Here is a 21,112-nt window from a genome sequence, read left to right on the forward strand (position 1 = left end):
TTCTATGTCGGGAGATGTGTATGTGGCTATAGGAAGATGCTTTGCCTCCTCGACCGGAGAGACTTCTCGACCTCTGGGCCAATCGATGGCTCTACCCGGATGAACTCGCAGGTAAGAAAGAAAGAAAGAGTGAGAAAGAAAGAAAGAGAGAGGGTGTTTAGAGCTGTTCATTCTTTTGTTTCTTCGTTTCGAGCGGAGGAAGATAGCATTCAACAGGAGTGTTTTGCATGTTGTATTTATTCTTTATCAATCGAATCTATCCCAGTAAGTGTCTATCTATGGATCTATCTAAGCCTGTCTCCTTTGATCCTATCTTTCGAAATTTATCTATCTGTCTATCTATCTCCAATCTTTCTGTCTATTTCTCTTCTTGTTCCATCGAAGCAAGTCAACAGGAAGGAATGAAAAATCTCGATGACGCACCTCTCTCTTTTCATCGTGCATGTATGTGTACGTAGATATATATATATACATATATATATATGTACACATCTATGGTTGCTTGAAGATGCTTGTTTAGTAGCGGCTTGCCTTTTCATGAACGTCTTTATCTCTGTATATATGTAGGTGCGCTTTTCCGTAGTGTATGAAGTGCAGTACAGATGAATGAAGAGTTGCCGTCGATTCCTCTTCTTCTTTTCCTACGACGGGGAGCTTCCTTCTCATGTCTTTCTTGTTTCCTACCTGTATGGTCATTGCTGTACCTTCTTCTTTTTCTTTTCTTATTTGTTTCTTTCTTGTCTCTTGCTTGTCTCTCTAGGGATCAAGAGACTGCCTGACGGAACGCCTGCTGTCTCTGGTAAGCGACTGACTCGCTAGCTGATAATTCTATTTCCAAACCAAGCAAGTCACCTAGCTAGCTAGCTAGCTGTTAGACACTTCATTAGTCAGCTTTCCGTATGTATCGAAGTCTATCCTCGATTGTCGCATGATTTCATCCGACATTCCTACTGCATCCATTCCGTGTCTTTCTTTCTTCCAAGCTACACGCACATAAGTTCATTTCTTTCACATAAACTGAAAGAGAGAGAAGGGGGTGAGAAGTTGTGTTGCTCCACACAAATCAGAGGCTTTCAAGCTCCGAGTGTGGTTATTCTTAGGAGATGGATATCGATTCTTACGACTAGCTATACAATCGATCCGTGTTTAGATATATATAGATCGACAGAGGTATAGAGATGTATGTGTTCTACTACTACTACTATGATCTAAGGACTTCTTTTTCACATTTCTTCTTCGCTATCTTCTTTCCCCTGTTTGGTAAGGCAAGATGGGAGAAGCAGTTTCTTTGCAGTTTAAGCACTCTCTTCAACGAAAGAAGTCTTTTTCCTTATCGCTTTCTTTCTTTGTTTATCTCTGTCGCTGTTTCTTGTAGAGATCTACAGCGGAGAAGAGCATCAGAAAGGGACGTATCAGAGGCGTGGATTGACGGCCTCATACAGGTAAGGATAGAAAAGCGCACTACGTGAAATACAACAAAACAAGAAGAGAAAAACCCAGGGAGCTTTATTCCGGGTTCAGTCAGGTGTATGTACACCTCAGATCGAATTTCTTTTGATTCTTTTCCCGTCTATTGACATGCTCGTTTGTCTTCGGCGTTTAAGAACGAGTTGTCGTTTTGTCTACAGATCTTTTTTCTTTCCAGCGCTTAGAGTCATTAAAGTTAAAGACGTGTGAAACTTTATAAAGGCTTCTTCCTTTTTTCTACGTCATCTACTCTCCTATTCCTTCCTTCATTCCTTTCTTCTTCATCTTCTTATCGATTTGTCTCTTGTAGTTGGTCGTATCAAAACGGATGGATGTGTTTCGTATGCATGCATGTGTGGTCTACTTGACTGTATGAGGTTTTCTCTGTCTTTTCTTCTCGCCTTTTTCTTTTCTTCTTTCTCCTCGTCTCTCTGTTGTCTTTTCTTTTACTTTTCTTCTTTTTCTTCGCCAGGTGGTATCCTGATCCACAAGCTTCTCACTGGAGACCTTAGAGAAAAGAAAGAAAGAGACTTACTACGGACGAGAGAGAGAAAGAGTGAGAAATAAAGAAAGAAAGAAGTCGTAGTCTGTAAGGTTGGTTCTTGGGGGACCGCACCGGGGAGTTGGAGAAGAAGAAGAAGAAAGAGACGAAGAGAGAGAGCGAGAGATGATGGGAATGATAATTGGGTGATAGTAGTGACTGCAACACTAATAATAATGATTAATATACTAGCAAGAATAATACAAGCCGTATAGAGGAGACAATGCTTGTTTCAAAGCAGTGCAGGAAATGCTCTTTCTTTCTTTCGTCATCTTTCTCTCTGCTCTCTCTTTTTTCCTTCTCCGTCTCCCTCTAATCAAACATCTTTATCCTTTCATTATTAACTCTTATTCTTCTCCTACTTACGTAAGAATCTTAGCCATGATCAACTCGATCTTTAGCACACGTCTACGTCCACCTCTTGACAAAATTTTACCAGTACCTTTATATATATATATATATGTATATATATATATATACATGTATACACTTCTATCTGCTAGCTTACTTGGCGGTGGATTCCGACAGGGATCAAGGCCGTAGGAATGTCTGTATATACACGTGCATGTCTGTCTGGGGTGTATGTACATAGGACATAATCCTATTCATGGAAACGAGTTGTAAGACTGTATTCTTGTTAGGTATCTATGGAGAATGGCGTTCTCTAAACCCACCAGTGATAGCCATAGACATATCTACACATATATATATATATATATATATTCGGTTATTTACTCCCTATGTATTCTATGTTCTCTTGTAGTGTTGGGGCATGTCTCTCTCATTTGACAATTCAATCACTTTTCTTCTTTCTTTAGGACTCTCCTCATTCTTATTATCACATATTTGTGTGGACGCCTTCGTGTATAAGCCGGATGAGAGGAATTTGAAAGAAAGGAAGAAAGAATAAAACTGGACTTGTTTGTTCCAAGCTAATGATCAAAGCTTCAATCCAAATCAGCAAGAGCAAGCAGCACGTCACTTCTTTCTTCCGCGTCCGTGGAGACAGCAACTCCTGTGTCTCTTTCTATGCGACTCTAGCTGCATGCCGTGAAGATGGCACGATAACTAGATCAATAGACTGGAGATAGATAGAGAGATAGATGGGTTAAGGATAGATAGATTAAGCATAGATAGATGCATTGAAGATAGATAGAGGCGACGGTTGACTACTGAACGCTCATTCACACCCCGACTTCTTTACCCTAGACAGGGTCGTATCTAGCCAAGGGAAAGCTAGCCAGCTATGGCTTGGTAGACACATAAACTACTACTGCAGCAATAAGAAGATAGCTACTCGATCACTTATACAGACATAGTAAGAATATGTCCGAGGAGGCACGGGAGTAGATGGAGAGGTAACATACATTGCTGATATGACAGATGTCCTAATTCGATTTAGTTGTATGACTCCGAGATGTCTCGAAAACGAGAGAAAGTCCTTTTTCCGCACGCATGCAATGAAAAGTGATATAGAATTCAGTACACATGAGAAAATGTCTTTCTTCGTTTCTCTTGAACGAAAAGGAAAGAAAAGACAGTTAGCTTATCGACATCTAGACAGATAGACATTTCATTCATTCATGGGTGAATGAAGAAAGCAATCGGCAAGAGTTGCAAATAGAAAAATCTCTCTTTGAACTCGCAAATGAGAAAGTAGTAGAAATGAAGAAGATAAAGGAGAGAGAGAGAAGAGGATGGAAAGAAGAAGATTCTCTTAGTTTTCTCCTTTCAAATGAAGAGAAGAGGAACGAATGAAAGGGAGAGGGAAAAAAACAAACTCTAGAAAAGACCAGGATCACTAGAAAGAGAGATCAGGTGTACAGACACTAACTAAAGACGATACGTAAATAGATATAATAAAGAGATCGACAGATGGATAGATTTAATATAGAAAAGTAGACAAAAAATAGACAGATAAACGAACAGATAGCTAGAAAGATATGTGAGAATGATGAAAGATCTTGCGAGAGACTCTCTTCTTGCTGCTTTTTGTGTATTGAGAGAAAGAGAGAAGGGTCTTGGTCATGATCCAAGCCACCTATAGTTCCATCCTCCTACATGTCGTCTGTGTTTATACTGCTTTTTAGTCCTAAGGAAACCATAGAGAAAAAGAACAGAGAAGAAGAAGAAACGAAGGAGACCGACAACCCCTCATCAAGGAAAAAACACTCGCACTTCAAAACTTCCGACGAGACAGAAAGAAAGAGGAAAGAAATGAAAAGAAGAAGAGAAGAAAAAGAAGCCAAACGGTAGGCGATGTACGCTTTCTGAAGTGAGTCTTGAGAAGGGAGAGAGATATATTCTCCTGATGCATGCAGTAACATGAGTACAGTTATGTCGTGTGTCGATAAGATGATGGTGTATATACACCTGAAAGACAACAGGTCGGTGATCTCTCTTCTGTTGAGTCTAATTTGCGCTTTCAGCAAACAAACAAGAGAAAGAGAGAAAGAAAAGACAAAAAAGATTTTCCTAGTTCATTCTACTTTACACACCAATCTTCCCTTTTATCTTGCCTTTGCCGTACGTCTTACGAAACAAAGATATTTCAGGTGTACATACACCGGAGACGTCTTTCTTTTCGAACATTCCCTCATCACTAATACATGCGCCTCGTTTCTTTGAAAACTCAACACAACATTTTTATATCCCGTAATGTCCTATGTACCTAATTCAGTTGAATTAGGCATGTATACATAGAGACAGAGAGATTCGCCTACGCCTGTGTATAGACATAGCGTGGATGCATACACATAGGGAGAGAGGCTAAGAGATAGATGCAGACACATGTGTAGACGTGTATATCTATGACTCTGTATCTATATGTAGTCTTAAATGAGGCAGTTAAATGACGTATCGAGGGATGGGGCTAGTGAATCTGTGAAAGGAAAGATTTCCAAGGTGAAGAAAGAAGAATATCTTCATGAGAAAAAAGCGAGTTGAGTTGACTGAAGAAAGACGGAAAAGAAGAGAAGAATTCTCTTGTTTCAAGTTGTCTCTCTCTCTCTCTGCTTTCCTTACTTAGCTCTGTCGATCCGCATGCCTTTCTTACGAGGTCTTAGCCACATCACTGAAGAGGAGGAAACCTTCTCATCTCCTTCGTCCTTATTCTCCCCGCCCCGACTCGTCTTGTCCTCCCCCCCCCTGCAGCAGCTCTCTTTCTTATTCGTCCTGTTGTTCTCTCTGTTGATCTCCTCTTCTTCTCTTCTGTGATGTCCCACAGCATTCCATGGATACGTTAGAATTGAATGGAGAAAAAGAGATTTGAAGATGGAAGAAGAGTTAGCATGCGAAAGAGAGGAAGAAAAATAGGATAGAGTAGGACAAGTTGGAGAGTGATAGAGGAGATAGTTCAATAGAATTAAACCTTGCGTAGGAGGAAGGACACAAGTGCTTTCCTCACGAAGAACTGTCTTGCATGGATAGCTTTTAGAGGAAGAATTTCTCCACAGAGATGGCGCTTTAGTTAACTGGAGCTCTTGATTCTCTCTGTAGGCATGGGGGAGTTTCTTGTAACATCGAAGAAAGGCAGACAGCAAGGGAGAAGGAGAGGATAAAGAAGAAAGAAAGAAGTTTGAGAAGAGAGGGGGGCGCTGAATTGAAGAGAAAGGAAAAGGGAGAAGAGAAGAAGTTGAGAATGTTCTCTGGCGTAAAGCAGGAAGAAAACGGGGAAGAGAAGAAAAGTGCGGATAGATGCTTGTTTCTAGCATCCTCGGCGACATAGGAAAAGAAAGAAAGAAACTATGAAGAAAGGAAAAAAAGAAAACCGAAAAGACGAAAGAAAGAGATGGGTGAAGTAGGAAAGAGGGACATTTCCTCATGGAAGAAGTGATACAAAGAAACAAGTAAACGACTACGGTTTCTTCACACCATTCTTTGTCTCTTCCTATCGCACTCTCCTTTTCATTCCTTCCTTCTGTGTATCTGTCTGCTTCAAACCCTCTGTGGATCTCCCTGCTTTAGAAGTAGATGAAGAGGAACAAACTAAGGGAATCCTATCGATGTGAATGACAGTGAAGCACAGATTTAGGAAGTGTGTCAAGATATTCCCTTCATTGCATGCAGCAACAACAGTTTCTGACTTGGCTCACAATGATCTGAGATCCCTCTCTTCGCTTGTTCGTAGTAGTTGTAACTCCACTTTCTTCTCTGCAGAAAGAAGAACCTGTTGGCCGTTATTTCATCGGTTTCGTAAAGCACGAGCTGCGGCGGGTGAGAAACCATCCGGACGGGACAAGGGAACGCTCCCCCGTCTAACCGCTTTCGAGTTGGGACTGTTCGCCGTAGGTGAAAGCAGCCTAACAGTTGTGAAGGAGCGACAATTTCTCCGCGTTCATTAGCTATGAAGAAGGAAGGAGATTTATCCCAAAAAGAACAATCCAATGTGATGTAGAAGGCGACGGCATGCCCCCGGCTTCATTTACTTACTGCAAGCGACAATATTAGCAGGCGTGTCCGTGCGTCAAACATATATAGATCCCGCCGCCCGCCCTCTCGTTCTTTGTTGGTAAGGGTCTAGCCAACCAAGATCAGATAGCGAATAGTTCGGCCTTTTTTTTCTCAGATGACTACGATAGAAGAAGTCAGAATTTAGCCGTGTGTTTTCTCGTAGTGAGGAAGGAACCAAGGGCAGCTTATGGACAAGTGGTGCGGTGACCCGAGAGTCCTCGCTCGTGGCTTGGTGTAGGAGATGAAAAAAGGATGAAAGGATCAAACAAGGTCGGCCGTAGGGGGGACGGGGAACCCTGCAACGACAACCAGGATGCCTTTCAATAAGCCTTAGGGCTCACTGAGAGGCGTCCGAGTCGGTTACAAGGAAGACTGCTTACTCTAAAGAAGTGTGCTGTACATGCACAAACTCATTCTCGGTTTTCTTCGCATACAAGTCGATGCACCTCCCGCAGTGTTCGCCCTTGATGGGGGTGCCAGCCTGAAGCTACCTCCCCAAGGTGCGCAGTCCTCAACGTACGACGCGGTGAGCCGAGTGAATTGACTCGACCAGGTTAGCCACATTGAAACCGAACTGAGCACGATAGCGAGTTCATACATGCAATAACAGAAAAAAGAAATGTCACTGTGCTGCCCGCCCGCGATACGATCATGGCAGCACCGTTCGTATCATAGTTTGGTAGGAATGTCTGTGTGTCGGGACGGAGACCTAGACATTTGGGAGAACGGCTCGGAGAGTTAGGTCGATGCATAGACGGCCGTGGTGAGTCAAATAGTTAAGGTCCGCGAGTCCCTCGAGGAGCGACACTTAACGAAGTGAAGAAGGTCTGGAAGGGGAAAGTGAGATTGAAAAAGTTTCAACTTGAGCAGGGACATAGCCGTTCGCGGCTCACTAACTTTCGGCATCGTGTCCATTCACTCCACACCACAGGATCCCTACATACCGGTCCTTCATTCCACTCGAATCAGACAAGAAATGAGCCTCAAGTAAGGCTACACTTTAGTTCGCACTTACATGCCTTGAGCATCCACGCGGGTAATTTCCGACATTTCGAAAGAAGGTCCCAATGTAAGGATTCACTCTCTACGGGGATCACTCCTGGTACGCCCCTTCTCACTCATGCGTAGTTAGCATACTAAATTCCTCTCTTCTTCATGCTGAAGTCACTTCAGACTCTCGTGACCCCCAAGATAGATCTCTCAATCTCTTGACTATCGCCCGTTCTTTCTTCTGTCCTCAGGAAAAAAGACCACACCCTTCACCATCAAGAACGGGTCACAAAAGGCGGGAAATCCAAGACTCTTCCTGCTAATCTTTCTTGTCCTCTCAGGCTGGCTACTAGTCATAATTGACCAGTACGCTAGCTGACTGGCTAGCTCGCTAATGTAATAAGAGACTCGATCGGCTACTAACTCCGGGCGGGAGTCAACTGGCCTCTCCTACTCTTCCGTAACTAGCTAAACTAAGGTAAGGTCGATGGGTTTCGCTCAAGACTGGGTACTATGTAGTATGCCGCTTTGAGTCCGAGTCCTATCTCTGACAGTACCGGTGAATTATCTACGGGAACTGCAAGTCAGCCTCAGCCTCCTACATGGCTTTAGAGGTGTCTTCTCCCCTGCCAATCTGCTGCTTTGTCTCTCATGCTCCTGGACGTGCAAGAAAGGCGCACTCGGCTCCCGCGATCGTCACCTCCCGCAGGGTTGGGTCGCGGACGCACCCTATCCTGGGGGTATCCCGTTGCACTCCGCTGGTAATCCCCGATTCCTCGGCCCGTAATGTGGCGAGCAAACCGCCTAGATATTCCCGCCTGGGGCTCATGGTGCCTTGGCGACCGAGTTCCGCTGCCCCCTTGGTATTCAATGGACCCAAGCGCGCCTGGACCCGACGTGGCGCGGGACTCTCGGCGTGAAAACCGCAAGCTATCAAGCCAAAAGTGGCTCCAACAGAAGTAGCTGGAGTGCTATGTGTTTAAAGCGCGGATCCACACGCGCAAGAATAAGCTGCCGCCCCTCCTCCTACCTGAGGTGTCGAGGAGTGCGACCGTGGATATCATGAACCTCTGCCAGGTAGCGGCTTACTTCGCCCACAAAAAAACCCTAGCCAGAATCCAACTGTAGCGCCTCTGGAGAACGACACCGTGCGACGTAGTAAAATGCCGCACATGGTCAATATATGTTGGAAGCAAGCCAGCGACGAGCTCGCAACAAAACAGATCAAGCGCTACCGAGGGGCGGGACTGGCAAGGTGATTAGCGTGGCTCTCTTCGGACGGCTACCGGTGTCAGGGAAAGGCTTCTCGCTGATTCACATCGTGATCGACCACGGTGTAGCGACCTCGCGTGTCTAGAGTGGGAAAAAGATGTGCATATTGTTGGGGTATTGAAACAAATGTGGTTGCCAGTGCATGGAGATCGACGGTTGCTGTCACCGGACAACGGTCCAGAGTTTGTTGGAGCGGTCGGACGGCAGCTGTGCAGAAGCTTGGATCGCGTAAGGTCTTCTTCAGTATGCCCTTTCACCTGCAAGAAAACTCGACCTTGCATGCCTACGTTGAAGGAAGCGTCTGGCGCGCTACTTGCTGCGGCCGTAAGAGACTGCGCCAGGCACCCCCGTTCACGCAACGGCTTTGATCCGTATGCAAACTATTACTGGTATTACTCGAGGTCGTCGAAATACGTCCGAAGCTTCACAAGCCTTTGTTACCGTGCAACATAGATTCAGGGAAAGAGGTGCTGGATGGAAATTCAGGGTGGCAGGTAGTGCTACTGCCTCGAGTAAAAACCCTGCACACTGCAACATGCGTCTCTTCTTTCTTTCATGAGCATGGTCGGGATATCGTACTTCGCGTGCAAAAGTATCTGAATGAGGCAATCAAATGCCTGGCTCGAGAGCCTGTGCGTGCGAGATTCGAGGCACCCGCACAACAACAACAGCGGCAAAGAAACTCGTGCGGCGCCCCTAACAGTGCCCGTGACTGACGTTGATGCGAGCTAGAGGTCGAACACTTGGCTAAGTGATACATAGGGGCTTCAGAAGTAGTGTTCCCTCGAATTAACGCAGTATCTAACTTCCTAGTACCTTTATTTGGGAACCGCTATTATAGAGTTCGATCCGAGTCATGATAGACATTAAAGTACCCAAGACACTGAATATGGCTCCAGTAACTAGGGACATAGCTCCTATTTCTTTATGATTATTATTAGTATATGCTAAAGGGTCTAGACCCAAGCCCCGTGTCTGAGATCTTTCTCTCTCGAGGCTCAGGCCGAGGCGCAGTCAAGGCCATAGTGAGCCTCGATCGAATGGAGCAGCCCTTAGTGTAGTGGCTGCACCCAACCTATAGACCTCCCCGTGTTCGCCCAGCATGTGTGTCTATCTCCCATGAGTCCACCTGTTTATCTGTCTATTTGTAGATGCCACTAACTATGTGTATATATATGTACATGCATGCAAGTGTCTGTGTGTGTAGGAGGTGTGCATAAATATAAATGTATGCATGCACGTAGGTAAAACTACGCATGGATGAATGCAGTCCAAACACATGTTTCCTATGGATTCAGACGCAAGACACAAACCAAAAGGACGACAGGTTTGTGCCCTGTAGAGAATCGTTTCTTTCCTCTTTTCTCCCTGTTTCTTTCGACACCTCATTTTAGATGAAGAAACCTTCTTCTATTCACACTCACTACATTATCGGACTTCCACTTCCTCACCAAAGAAAAACCAACAAAAGAAACGGTGCGCCACTGGATAAGAAGACAGAAAGTACTTCTGTCCTTCCCGAGCAATCGATGCATGCATCATCGACGCTCAAATGGAATGCCTACATCGATGACTGCATGCCAAAAAACAATCCTCCCTCTTATGACTCTATGGCACGAGAAACACAAAACGAACTCATGTGCAACTGAAAAGTATCGCCACCGACGGAGAGGTGCATGCATCGACTCTCCCTGAATCTGCATGAGTATATTCACGTAGCTGTCCGCCGTCGAGAGAAAAGAAAAACTAAAAGAGCCACGTGGAGACGTTGAAAATTAAGAGATCGACATGCCAATTCACATGCAGAGCATGTGTATCAAACCTCCGGTGCATGAGAGATCTATCAGCTCATTACATGCACCGACTGCCTCTGTTGGCGCGATGAATAATCTGTAGAAGAAGAACTCGTTCTTTAAAACTCTTTTGAAGAATCAGGTCAGCGAGAAATCTCTCTCTCTCTCCTTTCTCGTTGACTGGACAAAGCATTGATCATTCTTGTCGTTGCTTCTTTTTTGATAGCGCATGCTGCATCATCGCAGTCAGACAAAAAAAAACAAACGGACTGACTGCATGCAGTCTTACGCTGTACGTACACCTGTTTCCTCAACAGAGAAGAGGACTAAAAAAGTGATCACTTATCATCAGTACTCAACAATCCCCCAATATAGAAATTAGTAAGCACATACCTGCATGCAGGTATGCATGGCGGCTTACACAGGTATCAAATGTATATACACGGCTTTGATCGAACGAAGGGCTATGCTGCGGAGGGTTCTTCACAAAAAGGCAAGAGATTCTTCCGCCTGCCATCTTCCATAGGTAAGGATGAAAGGAGAGATATCGGCTTCTCCTAGGAGACTGATGGACCAATACTCATAACACACGAGAAGCTCCTATATATATGATTCTGCCGCTAGTCTATGAAGCTTTCTTTCTCTGCTTTCCTCTTCTCCTGTATGAACAACGCTTACACCCTCTTTTATAGAATAGAACGCAAACATCTCAACGTGTTTGCTCAGGTGTACATATACTCCAAGCGACAAACCTCCCATCTATATTTCATGGAAGATGTACACCGATGATGATTCTACTGAAAGTTGCGTGTTGTCCTCATTCACCTTACCCTTCCAACGTCGGGTGTCATTACAGCTCAACAGGGTGGAGACCGGCGATCGTGAGTGGCGCTACCATAGCGAGGACTCTCAGAAAAAAAAATGAAAAGAAATCTACGTCGACTTTACATGTAAACAGGCATGGGTATATGCCTTGAAAACAAAAGACGATACACGGAGTGACAGGAAGAAAACAAGAAGATCAAGAGAAAGAGGGTTAAGCAGTTATACAATTCATCGATTCCGGTGTACATACACTTGAGTGACTGGGGACGTTTCTTTCCATCTACATTGAGTTCCGTAATACGGAAGGAATACGTCTTTCTAAACAAGAAAGCTTGCTTCAGCGATCATCATAGAGCAGTCGAGAGATCAAAGAACCCAGAAAGAAGAAAGAGAGAAGCTAGAATGAAAGGAAGAGAAAGCAATGATATACTTACGTGTACGGAGAAAAACGTTTCTCGTTCATTCGGAGAGCTCTTTGAATGCACTCCTTTCCCAACATCTCCTTCTTTTTCTTCCTCTCCTTCAAGACCACCGGAGCTTGAGCCTCTTGTCAAAAAACTAGGAGAACAGTCTTCTTCTTTTTCTTCTTCTTCTTTTTCTTCTTCTCTTTGAAATCTCTTCTCTCTTTCTCCTTCGTCTCCCAATCTTCTTACGCGTTTTTCTTTTCTTCCGTGGGCCTTCGCGTCATGGCAGGATTCGGACACACAGGAAGTCCCTCTTTCTTTCTTTTTCTCCACCTCCTTTTTCTCCTTTCTTTCTCGTGTCTCTTCCGAAGAAGACGGAACGAGAGGAATGACGTCCCCTATGCTTCTTTCTTGTGTATCTGTCTTCCTCTGTAAAGTAGGTGCGCATATCGACGAGATTGCCGAAGTCAGACATAGCCGTACAGGCACCTCTTCTTCGCTTTCCTTTCCTTCTTCATCTCTCTCTCTCTGCTTTCCTAACTTCATCTTCTCTTTCTCTCCTTTCTCTTTTTCTCTTTTGCCAGTTCCCTCTTGTTCTTCTTCTTCATCTTTCTCTCTTTCTTCACTCTTTCTCTCCTTCTTCGATTCTCGTTCTACTACTCCCCCAGACAGTCTCTCCTCCTTGTCTTTCTCTCCTTGAGGAGCAGCAACTCCTTTCTTCGGACCATTCTTTTCCGCCTCGTTGTCAGCACCGTTAGACAACTTCTTCACTGGAATCCTCTGTTCTTTCTCTTCTTTCTTTTCTCCCCCTTTCTCTTCTTCTTCTTCTTCTTCTCGGCTTTTCCCCTCGCCACTCACGCCAGTCTTCTGAGACAGACCATCACCTCTTCTTTCGTTTTCGTTCTTCTTCTTCTTTTCTACGTGGAGAAGAATGGCCGTCGAGGGACGCATCGAAGAAGAAGAAGAAGCAGAAGAAGAAGAGAGCTGTGACTCGGAACGATGTCTTCTTTGTGTCTCAATCTCTTGGTCGTCCTTATTCTCACCTCCCCATACATCGTGAGGAGAGACGCCCGAGTGCTGTGGGAGTGGGAGAGGCGAAGAAGCATGGAAAGACGAATGAATATAAGAAGGTGGCGACGGCAGGAGACCCTTCTCTTCAGGTGAAGAAGAAGTCATAGGAGTCGTCGCCGTAGTAGTCGTAGTAGTAGTAGTGGTAGTTGTATGCGGATATCCATAAGGATAGTGAGCTGCTGGATGACTGGATGGCGACTGATAGTAGGGAGATGGGGACGGAGACGATAACTGAGGGAGCGTATAATGATGAGGAGGATGAGGATGATAAGAAAAGAGGGGAAAGAAAGAAGAAGAAGAAGTAGAAGACGATGACGAGGGGTATCTTTGAGGAAGCGGAGGAGACGGTAGTAAAGGATCGGAGGGTTGACTTGTAGGAAGAGAGGGAAGTGGATGGCTGACGTGAGGCGTTGTGGAGTTGTGGCTCTTTTCATGTCGAAAATGAAGAAGAGGAGAGGGATGGGGAGGAAAATCAAGAAGAGGCGGATTGTCTGCTATGATGGCTGTGTAAGAAGGAGGAGTTGGAAGAGGGAGATGAGAAGAAGAAGAAGAAGATTCAGTGTTATGACATTCGGGGGGGGCAATCAACGATGATGAGGATGGGATACATGGAGACAGGTGGTGGTGGTGCTGCTGCTGCTGCGATTGAGGTGCATATACACCTGAAGAAGAAGGTGGAAACCCCCCTTCTAAGCTACCTGATGAAAGATCTTGTTGTTGGAGTGCGCATGTCAAATGACCACCAGGTGTATATACACCTCCCCCACTACTAATACCTTCATCCCCTTTCCAGGATGATGAAGAAGAAGCTCCCACATGCAATGAACTACCTATCCCATTTTGGATTCTTTCTTCTCCTTCTCTTTCTCCTCGGCCTCTTCTTGACAGATCTTGACTTCCTCCCTTTTCATGTTTCTCAACTAAAGTGACTCCAGAGCTCTCACCTTGTTCTCCTCTTCCTGCCTCTCCATCTCTCACTCTTCCCGTTTTCTTTTCACTTAGTATCACAGGATGCCTTCTGTAAGAAAGAGCATTCTGTGCATTTGGAAGTAGACAGCAGCACGAGGGTCGCTGCGCAGAAGACGCCGTAGAAAGAAGACTTGGATTCCCTGTTTCATATGCTAGAGGCGGAGAAGATAAAGATGACAAAGGAAGAAGAGGAGGTAGAGAAAGAGAAGGTGTAGGCAAGAGGGGGGGTTGCCGTTGTGAGGGAGCATGAGGAGATGTCGTATGAGACTGACTAGAATAAGAGTACGGAGAAACATTTTGAGAAAGGAAAAGAGAAGTGTTATTCTTCGACATGGATAGACGAGAAAAAGAAGAAGAAGAAGAATTTTCTCTTAAGATAGATGATGACGCTGATGGCTTTAAGACACAAGCCCCTGGAGGTTTCCCTCCGCCTTCCTCTTGTATGTGAGAAGAAAGAGAAGAACCTTCTTCAAGAAGAGAAAGGAATTGGTGGAGATGCTGAGAAGGATATTGAGAGATATCCGAAGAAGTGGTAGGGACCACCGGAGAAGATCTGACAGGTGCTGAAGTCAATGCAGAAGTTCTATAGAAAGACGACGAAAAGGTTGAAGGTGGCCGGCAGCTTAAGAGAGAAGAAGAAGAGGAAGACAACAAGACAGGGGGAGATGAACACTGAGAAAGAGATGTAGGCATGTTCACTGAAGATGAAAAAGAAGGGAAAGAAGAGGAAGATAGCAAAAGAGATCGACCATCTGGATGAGTACAGTTGGGGGTGTCGTACTCTGGGGAGTTCATAGTCCTGTGGAGTAAGGACGGATCTAAGAAAACTGAAGAGAAAGAAGGGGAGGAAAGAAGAGACACGTCCACTGTCATGTTTTCCTTTTGATCAAGGTCCCTTCTCCTCCCCGTAGAATCCGACTTTCTTACTACAAGGGGGGGCTACCACGAGAGAAGAAGATCGTAGGAGACTAGTTAAAGTAGGCTAGAGCCTTATAAAGATAGAGAGAATAAAGGAAGAAAGTTAAAGAGATCAATAGCATGAACGGAGTCAACACAAGTACGTGAAGATCCGATCAGGGACTTCACTCTTCATCTTCATTCTCCCCCTTAGTAGGAAGAGAGGCCTTTGTCCTCTACTTCTCGCTCGTGAAAGTCAACAAGATGGCGAGAAGGAAAAGTGATGGCCTTCTTCTCGTTTTGGAATGTGAACAAGAGCAGCGGCAGGATGAAAAATAAACAACAAGACAACGTCGCAGCGTGTGTCTATACACTGCCTATACACGTACGACCGACCCCCCGTCTCCCCGAAGACGGCAAGCCGTCAGCGCCCTTCACCTCAGAAAGTTGAGGAGAAATGAGTGACTGCCTCACCATGATCATCATCTGCTTTAAGAGAGAAGAGAAGAAAAAACGGGTAAGCACCGAGAAAAGTAAAGACATCCAAAGAAGTCAGAGCAATAGAAAAAGTGAGACTGGCATGGAGAGAGAGAAAGTCCGGCAGAGCTTGTGAGATGGAAGGAAGATGAGAACAAAGCTGGACCCACCAAAGGAAGGAGATAAGATGCTGTGACAGAGATAGGGAACCCTGAGAGTCTTTCTCAGCGGGGTAAAGAATCCACTCAACACACGGGACATAATCTCCTCTTGGATTCAAGAAAAAGGAAAAGAAGAAGGAATCTCCGGAATGAGGCGGTGCGCTTCAAACTAGAGACTTGAACCAGCCTCTCAAGAAGAGAAGACTGAGAGAGTTGTTCTCCCATTCGATGACGACAAATAACGGAACGTTGAATCCTCCTCCTCGTCGTACATTCACCTCAGCATTCAAAAGAGAGACCAGCACACTGCACCCATTCTAACTTGCTTAGCAAAGCACTGAAGGCGAGTCTGATGATCTGCCATGACACGGGAAAAAAAAGAAGTTGAAAGCACACAGAAACGACGACGCCGTTGGGACTAGCAGTATTCTCCTTTTAGCTCCTTCTTTTTGCGACCTCGGCATGCATAGGCTTATAATAGGAGAATGGGAGGAGTGAAAAGAGTTGACTTCAAGAGAAAGAGAAGAAAAAACGGGTAAGCACCGAGAAAAGTAAAGACATCCAAAGAAGTCAGAGCAATAGAAAAAGTGAGACTGGCATGGAGAGAGAGAAAGTCCGGCAGAGCTTGTGAGATGGAAGGAAGATGAGAACAAAGCTGGACCCACCAAAGGAAGGAGATAAGATGCTGTGACAGAGATAGGGAACCCTGAGAGTCTTTCTCAGCGGGGTAAAGAATCCACTCAACACACGGGACATAATCTCCTCTTGGATTCAAGAAAAAGGAAAAGAAGAAGGAATCTCCGGAATGAGGCGGTGCGCTTCAAACTAGAGACTTGAACCAGCCTCTCAAGAAGAGAAGACTGAGAGAGTTGTTCTCCCATTCGATGACGACAAATAACGGAACGTTGAATCCTCCTCCTCGTCGTACATTCACCTCAGCATTCAAAAGAGAGACCAGCACACTGCACCCATTCTAACTTGCTTAGCAAAGCACTGAAGGCGAGTCTGATGATCTGCCATGACACGGGAAAAAAAAGAAGTTGAAAGCACACAGAAACGACGACGCCGTTGGGACTAGCAGTATTCTCCTTCTAGCTCCTTCTTTTTGCGACCTCGGCATGCATAGGCTTATAATAGGAGAATGGGAGGAGTGAAAAGAGTTGACTTCCCCTCCATGTTAGAGCCGCTACGGCAGCTCCCTTCCAGAGGGCCTCGTCCTCCTCATAGTGCTTACCAGATGAGATTGCTTCTTCCTCTCTCCTGATGAATAAGCTCTCTTTTCCTCTGGGGGGTGAATGGATTAAGCTGCCTTCTCAAATTTATTGAGGTGTGTTCACTTCTCTCTCCTTTTCTCTTGTCATTCTCTTGTCGTCCCTCGGGGAGTTTTTCCAACTTTACGTCTTCCTTCCCGTCCGCCTCCTCCTGCTTTTTCACCTCCTCCTGTTTGTTTCTTCGTTGCTCTGGTGGAGAGAAAGTCTAGCTTCTGTCTTTGATCTTTTCCTTCCATGCACACTGGGCTCTCTCCAGCCCTCTTCAATACACTCCGACTCGTCCTTCTACTTTTCCTTGTCTCCATCACAACCGTGGAGGGGGGATCGAAGTCCTTCTCTCTTTCTTCTTTCTTTGCTTTCTTCTCGGCGGGGTACCCTCTTCTTATTTGCTTCTGCAGGCTGTAGAACGACAGTCTTGGGAGGGTGCGTATGTGAGTCATAAGGCTAACGAGACCTCCGGTTGTTGCGTCGAGTGGAAATTCTTTCTGTCTTTTCTTTCATTCTCTTTCTCTCTTGTGTTTCTTTGCTTCTTGACTTGGTGGAAAAACAGGGAGGCGGACACCTCGTACTTTCGCCGTCTTCTCAACCGACTGCTACCTACCCACCGGCCTCTTTCATTTTAGATCGATTTGGCGTTCTCTCCCTCTTCCCCTAACCTCTCAATTCCCCCATAAGAACCTCACCGGTGCCGTTCTTTTTTTTTTCTTTCTCTGCAATCTCCGGCTTAGTCTCTCCAAGCTCTCCAAAGTAAGTTGTTCTCTCGCCTTTCTTCCTCGCTCTTATTCCTCCTGTGAGATTTTTCTTAAACTTCCTCCACCACACACGTGGACAAGGAACGTCGATGTCTTTTCCTCTCTGTCTCTTTACTTACCTTTCGCCGGTGTCTTGTTCTCAATCCTTTCTAGGAGAGAAGGGGTGAAAGGCAAGAAGAAAGGAAGGAGTCAGGCTTAGGTGTTTGTCTGTAGAAGGGAAGCATAGAGCACTCGTCACGAGGAGATGACGAAAAGCTAGGCGATCTCTCTCTTCCCGTCCCTCTGAGACAGAACACGAGAATTCTTTCATCTATCACATCCGTTTTCTTCATTGACCCCCCCTTCCCCTCCTCCCCGGAGGTGCTAAGGATTTCATTCAGACGGGTTTTTTCTCGTTATTTAGAGCTATCTTCTTTTGTTCTCTTTCTTGTTTCCTTTTCCTTCTTCGTCCTCTTGTCCTCTACCTCATCCCCGTCTCACTTCCAAGATATCTGCTCTCAAGATAGCAAGTAGAAGTACCATGGAACGACCATGATCAACCTCTATACCTAGACGTGTCTAGAGATAGCTGTGCGTCGTACGTATCGGTACGGGAAAAGATAGATGGATAGATTCATGATAGATAGATTAAAGATAAATGGATAGATAGATAGATAGGTATGGAGACATTTGAATACCGGGGATTTGGAGCTTGTTTCGTTATGTTGACTGTGTGTCTAGAGATATTTTTTGTCTTCATGTTTGTTCTCTCTGACTAGTGAACCCTCTTCCCGCCGCTCTTCTCTCATATGTCTCTTTCCTCGATTGATATACTTCACCCTTTAGTTACCTCTCTGAGAGTATTATCAACCCTTGACAGAAAAAAGAGAAAGAAGAAAACAGGCATGGCACAACTCCTGCCTCTCTTCACTCCTTTTCCTTTCTCCCTTTCCTCTGTCTGTCTCTGGACCGGTAGATAGTTCCCGAGCGCTTTCTCTTCTTTCCTCGTTTGAGATATGCGTTGGTCTCTTCTTCATAGTTTCTATACTTTCCTAGATCTCCTTCTCTTTTTTTTTTGTTCTTTCCCTCTCCCGAATGTCTACTTCACTCCCCCTGTGCCTATCATCTCTCATCTCTCGCCAAGTTGTTTCTTTAGTCAAATGCCATAGGAAGAAAGAAATCTCTCGAGTGGTATACATCCTTTCAAATCCGTTGCCTCCTCCCCTGTTTCCATCACGTTTGATATGTCGGTTGGCTTTGTCTGTCTTCTCTTCTTGTTCTGCAAGAGAGAAGTGGATATCCGATTTCCTATGTATGCTCTTTGGATAGAATACGTTCTCTCATACACTACAATAAACCCCTGTCACCTAGGTGCGTTGATTCAGATTCTCTTTCCCTATTCTTTTTCTTTTCTCTCTGTGTCTCTCTTCCTCGTCTTTTTCCTTCTTTCTGCGCCCCCTTTCTCGCCCCATTGTTCTCTTCTTTTTCTCTCATCTCCCTCTCTCATATCTGTCTTTTCTCGAGAACTTCCCTTCATATCCTCGTCGTGCCCTTCATCTAAAGAACGCCTCTCCTGTCTTCATCTGTGTGTTTCTCTCTCCTTGCTTGTTGCTCTTGAATGAATGGCGATTCTTTGTAGATGAATATCGCGACAGATGAGTATGGCAATCCTTTCATTATTCTCCGAGAACAAGAGGAGAAGAAGAGACTGAAAGGGATAGAAGCTCATAAGTCTAACATCTTGGCTGCATGCGCTGTAGCCGAGACACTTCGGACCTCCCTAGGCCCTAAGGGGATGGATAAGATTATCGTCAGTCCGGATGGTCAGGTCACTGTCACCAATGATGGCGCTACCATTCTCAACAAAATGCAGGTACACAGAAATAAGAAGATCACACAGAAAGGCGAGAAAAAGGAAGAAAGACACAAAGAAAGAACGAAAGAAAAAGGATGACAGAAAGAAAGAAAGGAGTGTTCAGGTGTACAATGTCTCGATGTTAGTATGTATTCGGGGAAGATCGCTCTGTTCACGCTATGTAGCACTAGAGGATCTTCTTATATATGAACTTCCATCTGTCTCTCTCTTTACATGTTCTTTGCCTATCTACCTCTTTACAAACCTCTCTGTCTCTCTGGCTGTCTATTTCTATGTATGATTCGATTGGATCTGTTTCTTCTCATCTGTAGACAGTAGTATATGTAAACACGCGTGTGTGTCAGAGTGTATATACACCTCAGCTAGCCTCATGAGTGAAAGAAGAAGAAGAAAGAGGTGTTAGGGATGGGAGGTCTTTCCTCTCTTCTTTCTTAAAAGGCAAGTTGAAGAAGTGAACGTTCCTTGGAGGATTTTCTATCTTGAAGATAAATAGGAAGAGTTCTTTATCTCCTCTTCAACGGCTATGAATTGTCCGTCTGTATCTCTTTCCTTCTTTCTTCATTCGTCTCCCCTTGTATGAACGGATTTTCTGTTGGTCTTCTTTTCTCCCAAGCACTGCTTCTTCTTCTTCACGTCGATTGCCCCAGATATCTCTGGTCGTTCCTTTCTCCTTTCGCTTCTCCAGTTTGCAACGAGTGTCTCTTTCTTTTGGAGATCTTCACACCGGGACAATAGCATCTCTCTCAGGGTTGTTTTCCGGCACATAATATACACAGACAAAGATAGAGAGGAAAGAGAAAGAAAGAAAGAAGAGGGAAGGAGAGAGCAGAAGAAAGGGAAGTTCTTTTCTTGGGAATTTTCCAGAATGTCCTTTTTTCACTGGTCTTCTTTTCTTTCAGGTGGAGCACCAGTGCGCCCGCTTGCTTGTCGAGCTCTCACAGGCTCAAGATGCAGAGATAGGAGACGGAACGACCGGGGTGGTAATATTAGCAGGAAAGCTTTTGAATCAGGCCTATCGCTTGATCGAGAAAGGATTGCATCCTTTACGTATCGCTCATGGATTCGAGAAAGCGAGTCAAGTGGCGGTCGATCGTCTACAAGAGATTGTCTTAGAAAAGAACATCTATGACGAAGATCAAGAACTTCTGTAAGTGTTTTTCTTTCTTTCGTTTCTTTCTTCTCTTTTCTTTCTCTTCGACAATGTTTATCTTTCGCGTCTTCATCGTAAGGGGACTGGAATTCCTCGCTTGAAAGAGACGGGAGAGACAGAGAGATGCGGGATACGTATCGTAGGTATATATACATGCCAGTAGATGAGGCATCTGCAGTTACACTCATCGCCCTCTCTTCGCCTCTATTCAGTCCGTGTGTGTTCGCGTGCTATGCTTGGCTAGAGAAGATGGACATCGTGTAGACATGGAGAAGTAGGTATAGCTAGCTAGGTAGATAGTCGATTTTTGGTGTATCCCTATGTATATATGTCCTCCGTGTAGTGAGACTGTGGAAGGACAAGAATATGTGCGTCCTTACGTGTTTGTTTAATGTCGATCCATTTTTCAGAAGAAGAAGAGCGAAGACGAGAAGTGAAAAGAAGAAGGAGAAAAAGAGGTAGTTCATTGTATCCAGATAAGTAGATAGATGTCTGTATGAATGTGTGTCTCTCTATGTGTGTGTTTCTTTTCTTCAGGGTGCATGCAGCGATGACAGCGTTGGGTAGTAAAGTAGTGAGCAGTCGCCAAAGACATCTCGCAGAAATTTGCGTCCAGGCGGTCTTGACTGTTGCCGATAGAGAAAGAAACGACGTGAATTTCGACCTTATCAAGGTAAGATAGAGAAGGAATGAAAAGAAAGAAAGAAAGTGTTTCTGTTACTTGTTTGGCGGGTAGCGATGAGAAGAGAAGGGTTCGGTATGGTG

General features: G+C 44.9%; 4 protein-coding genes across 4 annotated transcripts in view; 2 read left to right on the forward strand and 2 right to left on the reverse strand.

The window, feature by feature from the left end:
* CSUI_003264 (uncharacterized protein) lies at positions 1–2,696 on the forward strand. Its single transcript, XM_068063462.1, has 5 exons — positions 1–111; positions 761–799; positions 1,214–1,260; positions 1,376–1,442; positions 1,940–2,696. The coding sequence occupies exon 5, from the start codon at positions 2,258–2,260 to the stop codon at positions 2,549–2,551; it is 294 nt and encodes a 97-aa protein (XP_067924559.1). The 5' UTR covers positions 1–111; positions 761–799; positions 1,214–1,260; positions 1,376–1,442; positions 1,940–2,257; the 3' UTR covers positions 2,552–2,696.
* A 900-nt stretch (positions 2,697–3,596) lies between these two features.
* On the reverse strand, positions 3,597–6,105 carry CSUI_003265 (uncharacterized protein). Its single transcript, XM_068063463.1, has 2 exons — positions 5,033–6,105; positions 3,597–4,100 (listed from the first exon to the last, which is right to left on the reverse strand). Exons 1-2 carry the CDS (start codon positions 5,830–5,832, stop codon positions 4,034–4,036), a joined length of 867 nt encoding a protein of 288 aa, XP_067924560.1. The 5' UTR covers positions 5,833–6,105; the 3' UTR covers positions 3,597–4,033.
* Positions 6,106–10,139: 4,034 nt separating this feature from the next.
* Positions 10,140–16,392, reverse strand: CSUI_003266 (uncharacterized protein). The gene is made up of 2 exons (XM_068063464.1): positions 11,775–16,392; positions 10,140–10,747 (listed from the first exon to the last, which is right to left on the reverse strand). The coding sequence occupies exons 1-2, from the start codon at positions 14,655–14,657 to the stop codon at positions 10,712–10,714; spliced, it is 2,919 nt and encodes a 972-aa protein (XP_067924561.1). The 5' UTR covers positions 14,658–16,392; the 3' UTR covers positions 10,140–10,711.
* CSUI_003267 (t-complex protein epsilon subunit (tcp-1-epsilon)) overlaps positions 16,354–21,112 on the forward strand; it is a gene marked incomplete at its 3' end in the record, with an annotated part of 5,429 nt that continues 670 nt past the window's right edge. The window contains exons 1-4 of the mRNA XM_068063465.1: positions 16,354–17,337; positions 18,961–19,194; positions 20,097–20,344; positions 20,885–21,020. Coding sequence (XP_067924562.1) covers positions 18,961–19,194; positions 20,097–20,344; positions 20,885–21,020 — 618 coding nt within the window. The remainder of the gene's footprint in view (positions 17,338–18,960; positions 19,195–20,096; positions 20,345–20,884; positions 21,021–21,112) is intronic.

Source organism: Cystoisospora suis (genome assembly GCF_002600585.1).
Source record: "Cystoisospora suis strain Wien I chromosome Unknown contig_1428, whole genome shotgun sequence".
Classification (NCBI taxonomy): Eukaryota; Apicomplexa; class Conoidasida; order Eucoccidiorida; family Sarcocystidae; genus Cystoisospora; species Cystoisospora suis.

Excerpts from the sequence above, each read along its gene's own strand:
- CSUI_003264 (XM_068063462.1), top strand. The coding sequence starts at position 2,258 with ATGCTCTTTCTTTCTTTCGTCATCTTTCTCTCTGCTCTCTCTTTTTTC.
- CSUI_003265 (XM_068063463.1), bottom strand. The coding sequence starts at position 5,832 with ATGAGGAAATGTCCCTCTTTCCTACTTCACCCATCTCTTTCTTTCGTC. Across the intron at positions 4,101-5,032 it reads ATGCGGATCGACAGAGCTAA|GACTAAAAAGCAGTATAAAC; the intron begins GTAAGGAAAGCA and ends TGGTTTCCTTAG.
- CSUI_003266 (XM_068063464.1), bottom strand. The coding sequence starts at position 14,657 with ATGACAGTGGACGTGTCTCTTCTTTCCTCCCCTTCTTTCTCTTCAGTT. Across the intron at positions 10,748-11,774 it reads AAACGTTTTTCTCCGTACAC|CATGCGCTATCAAAAAAGAA; the intron begins GTAAGTATATCA and ends GCGATGATGCAG.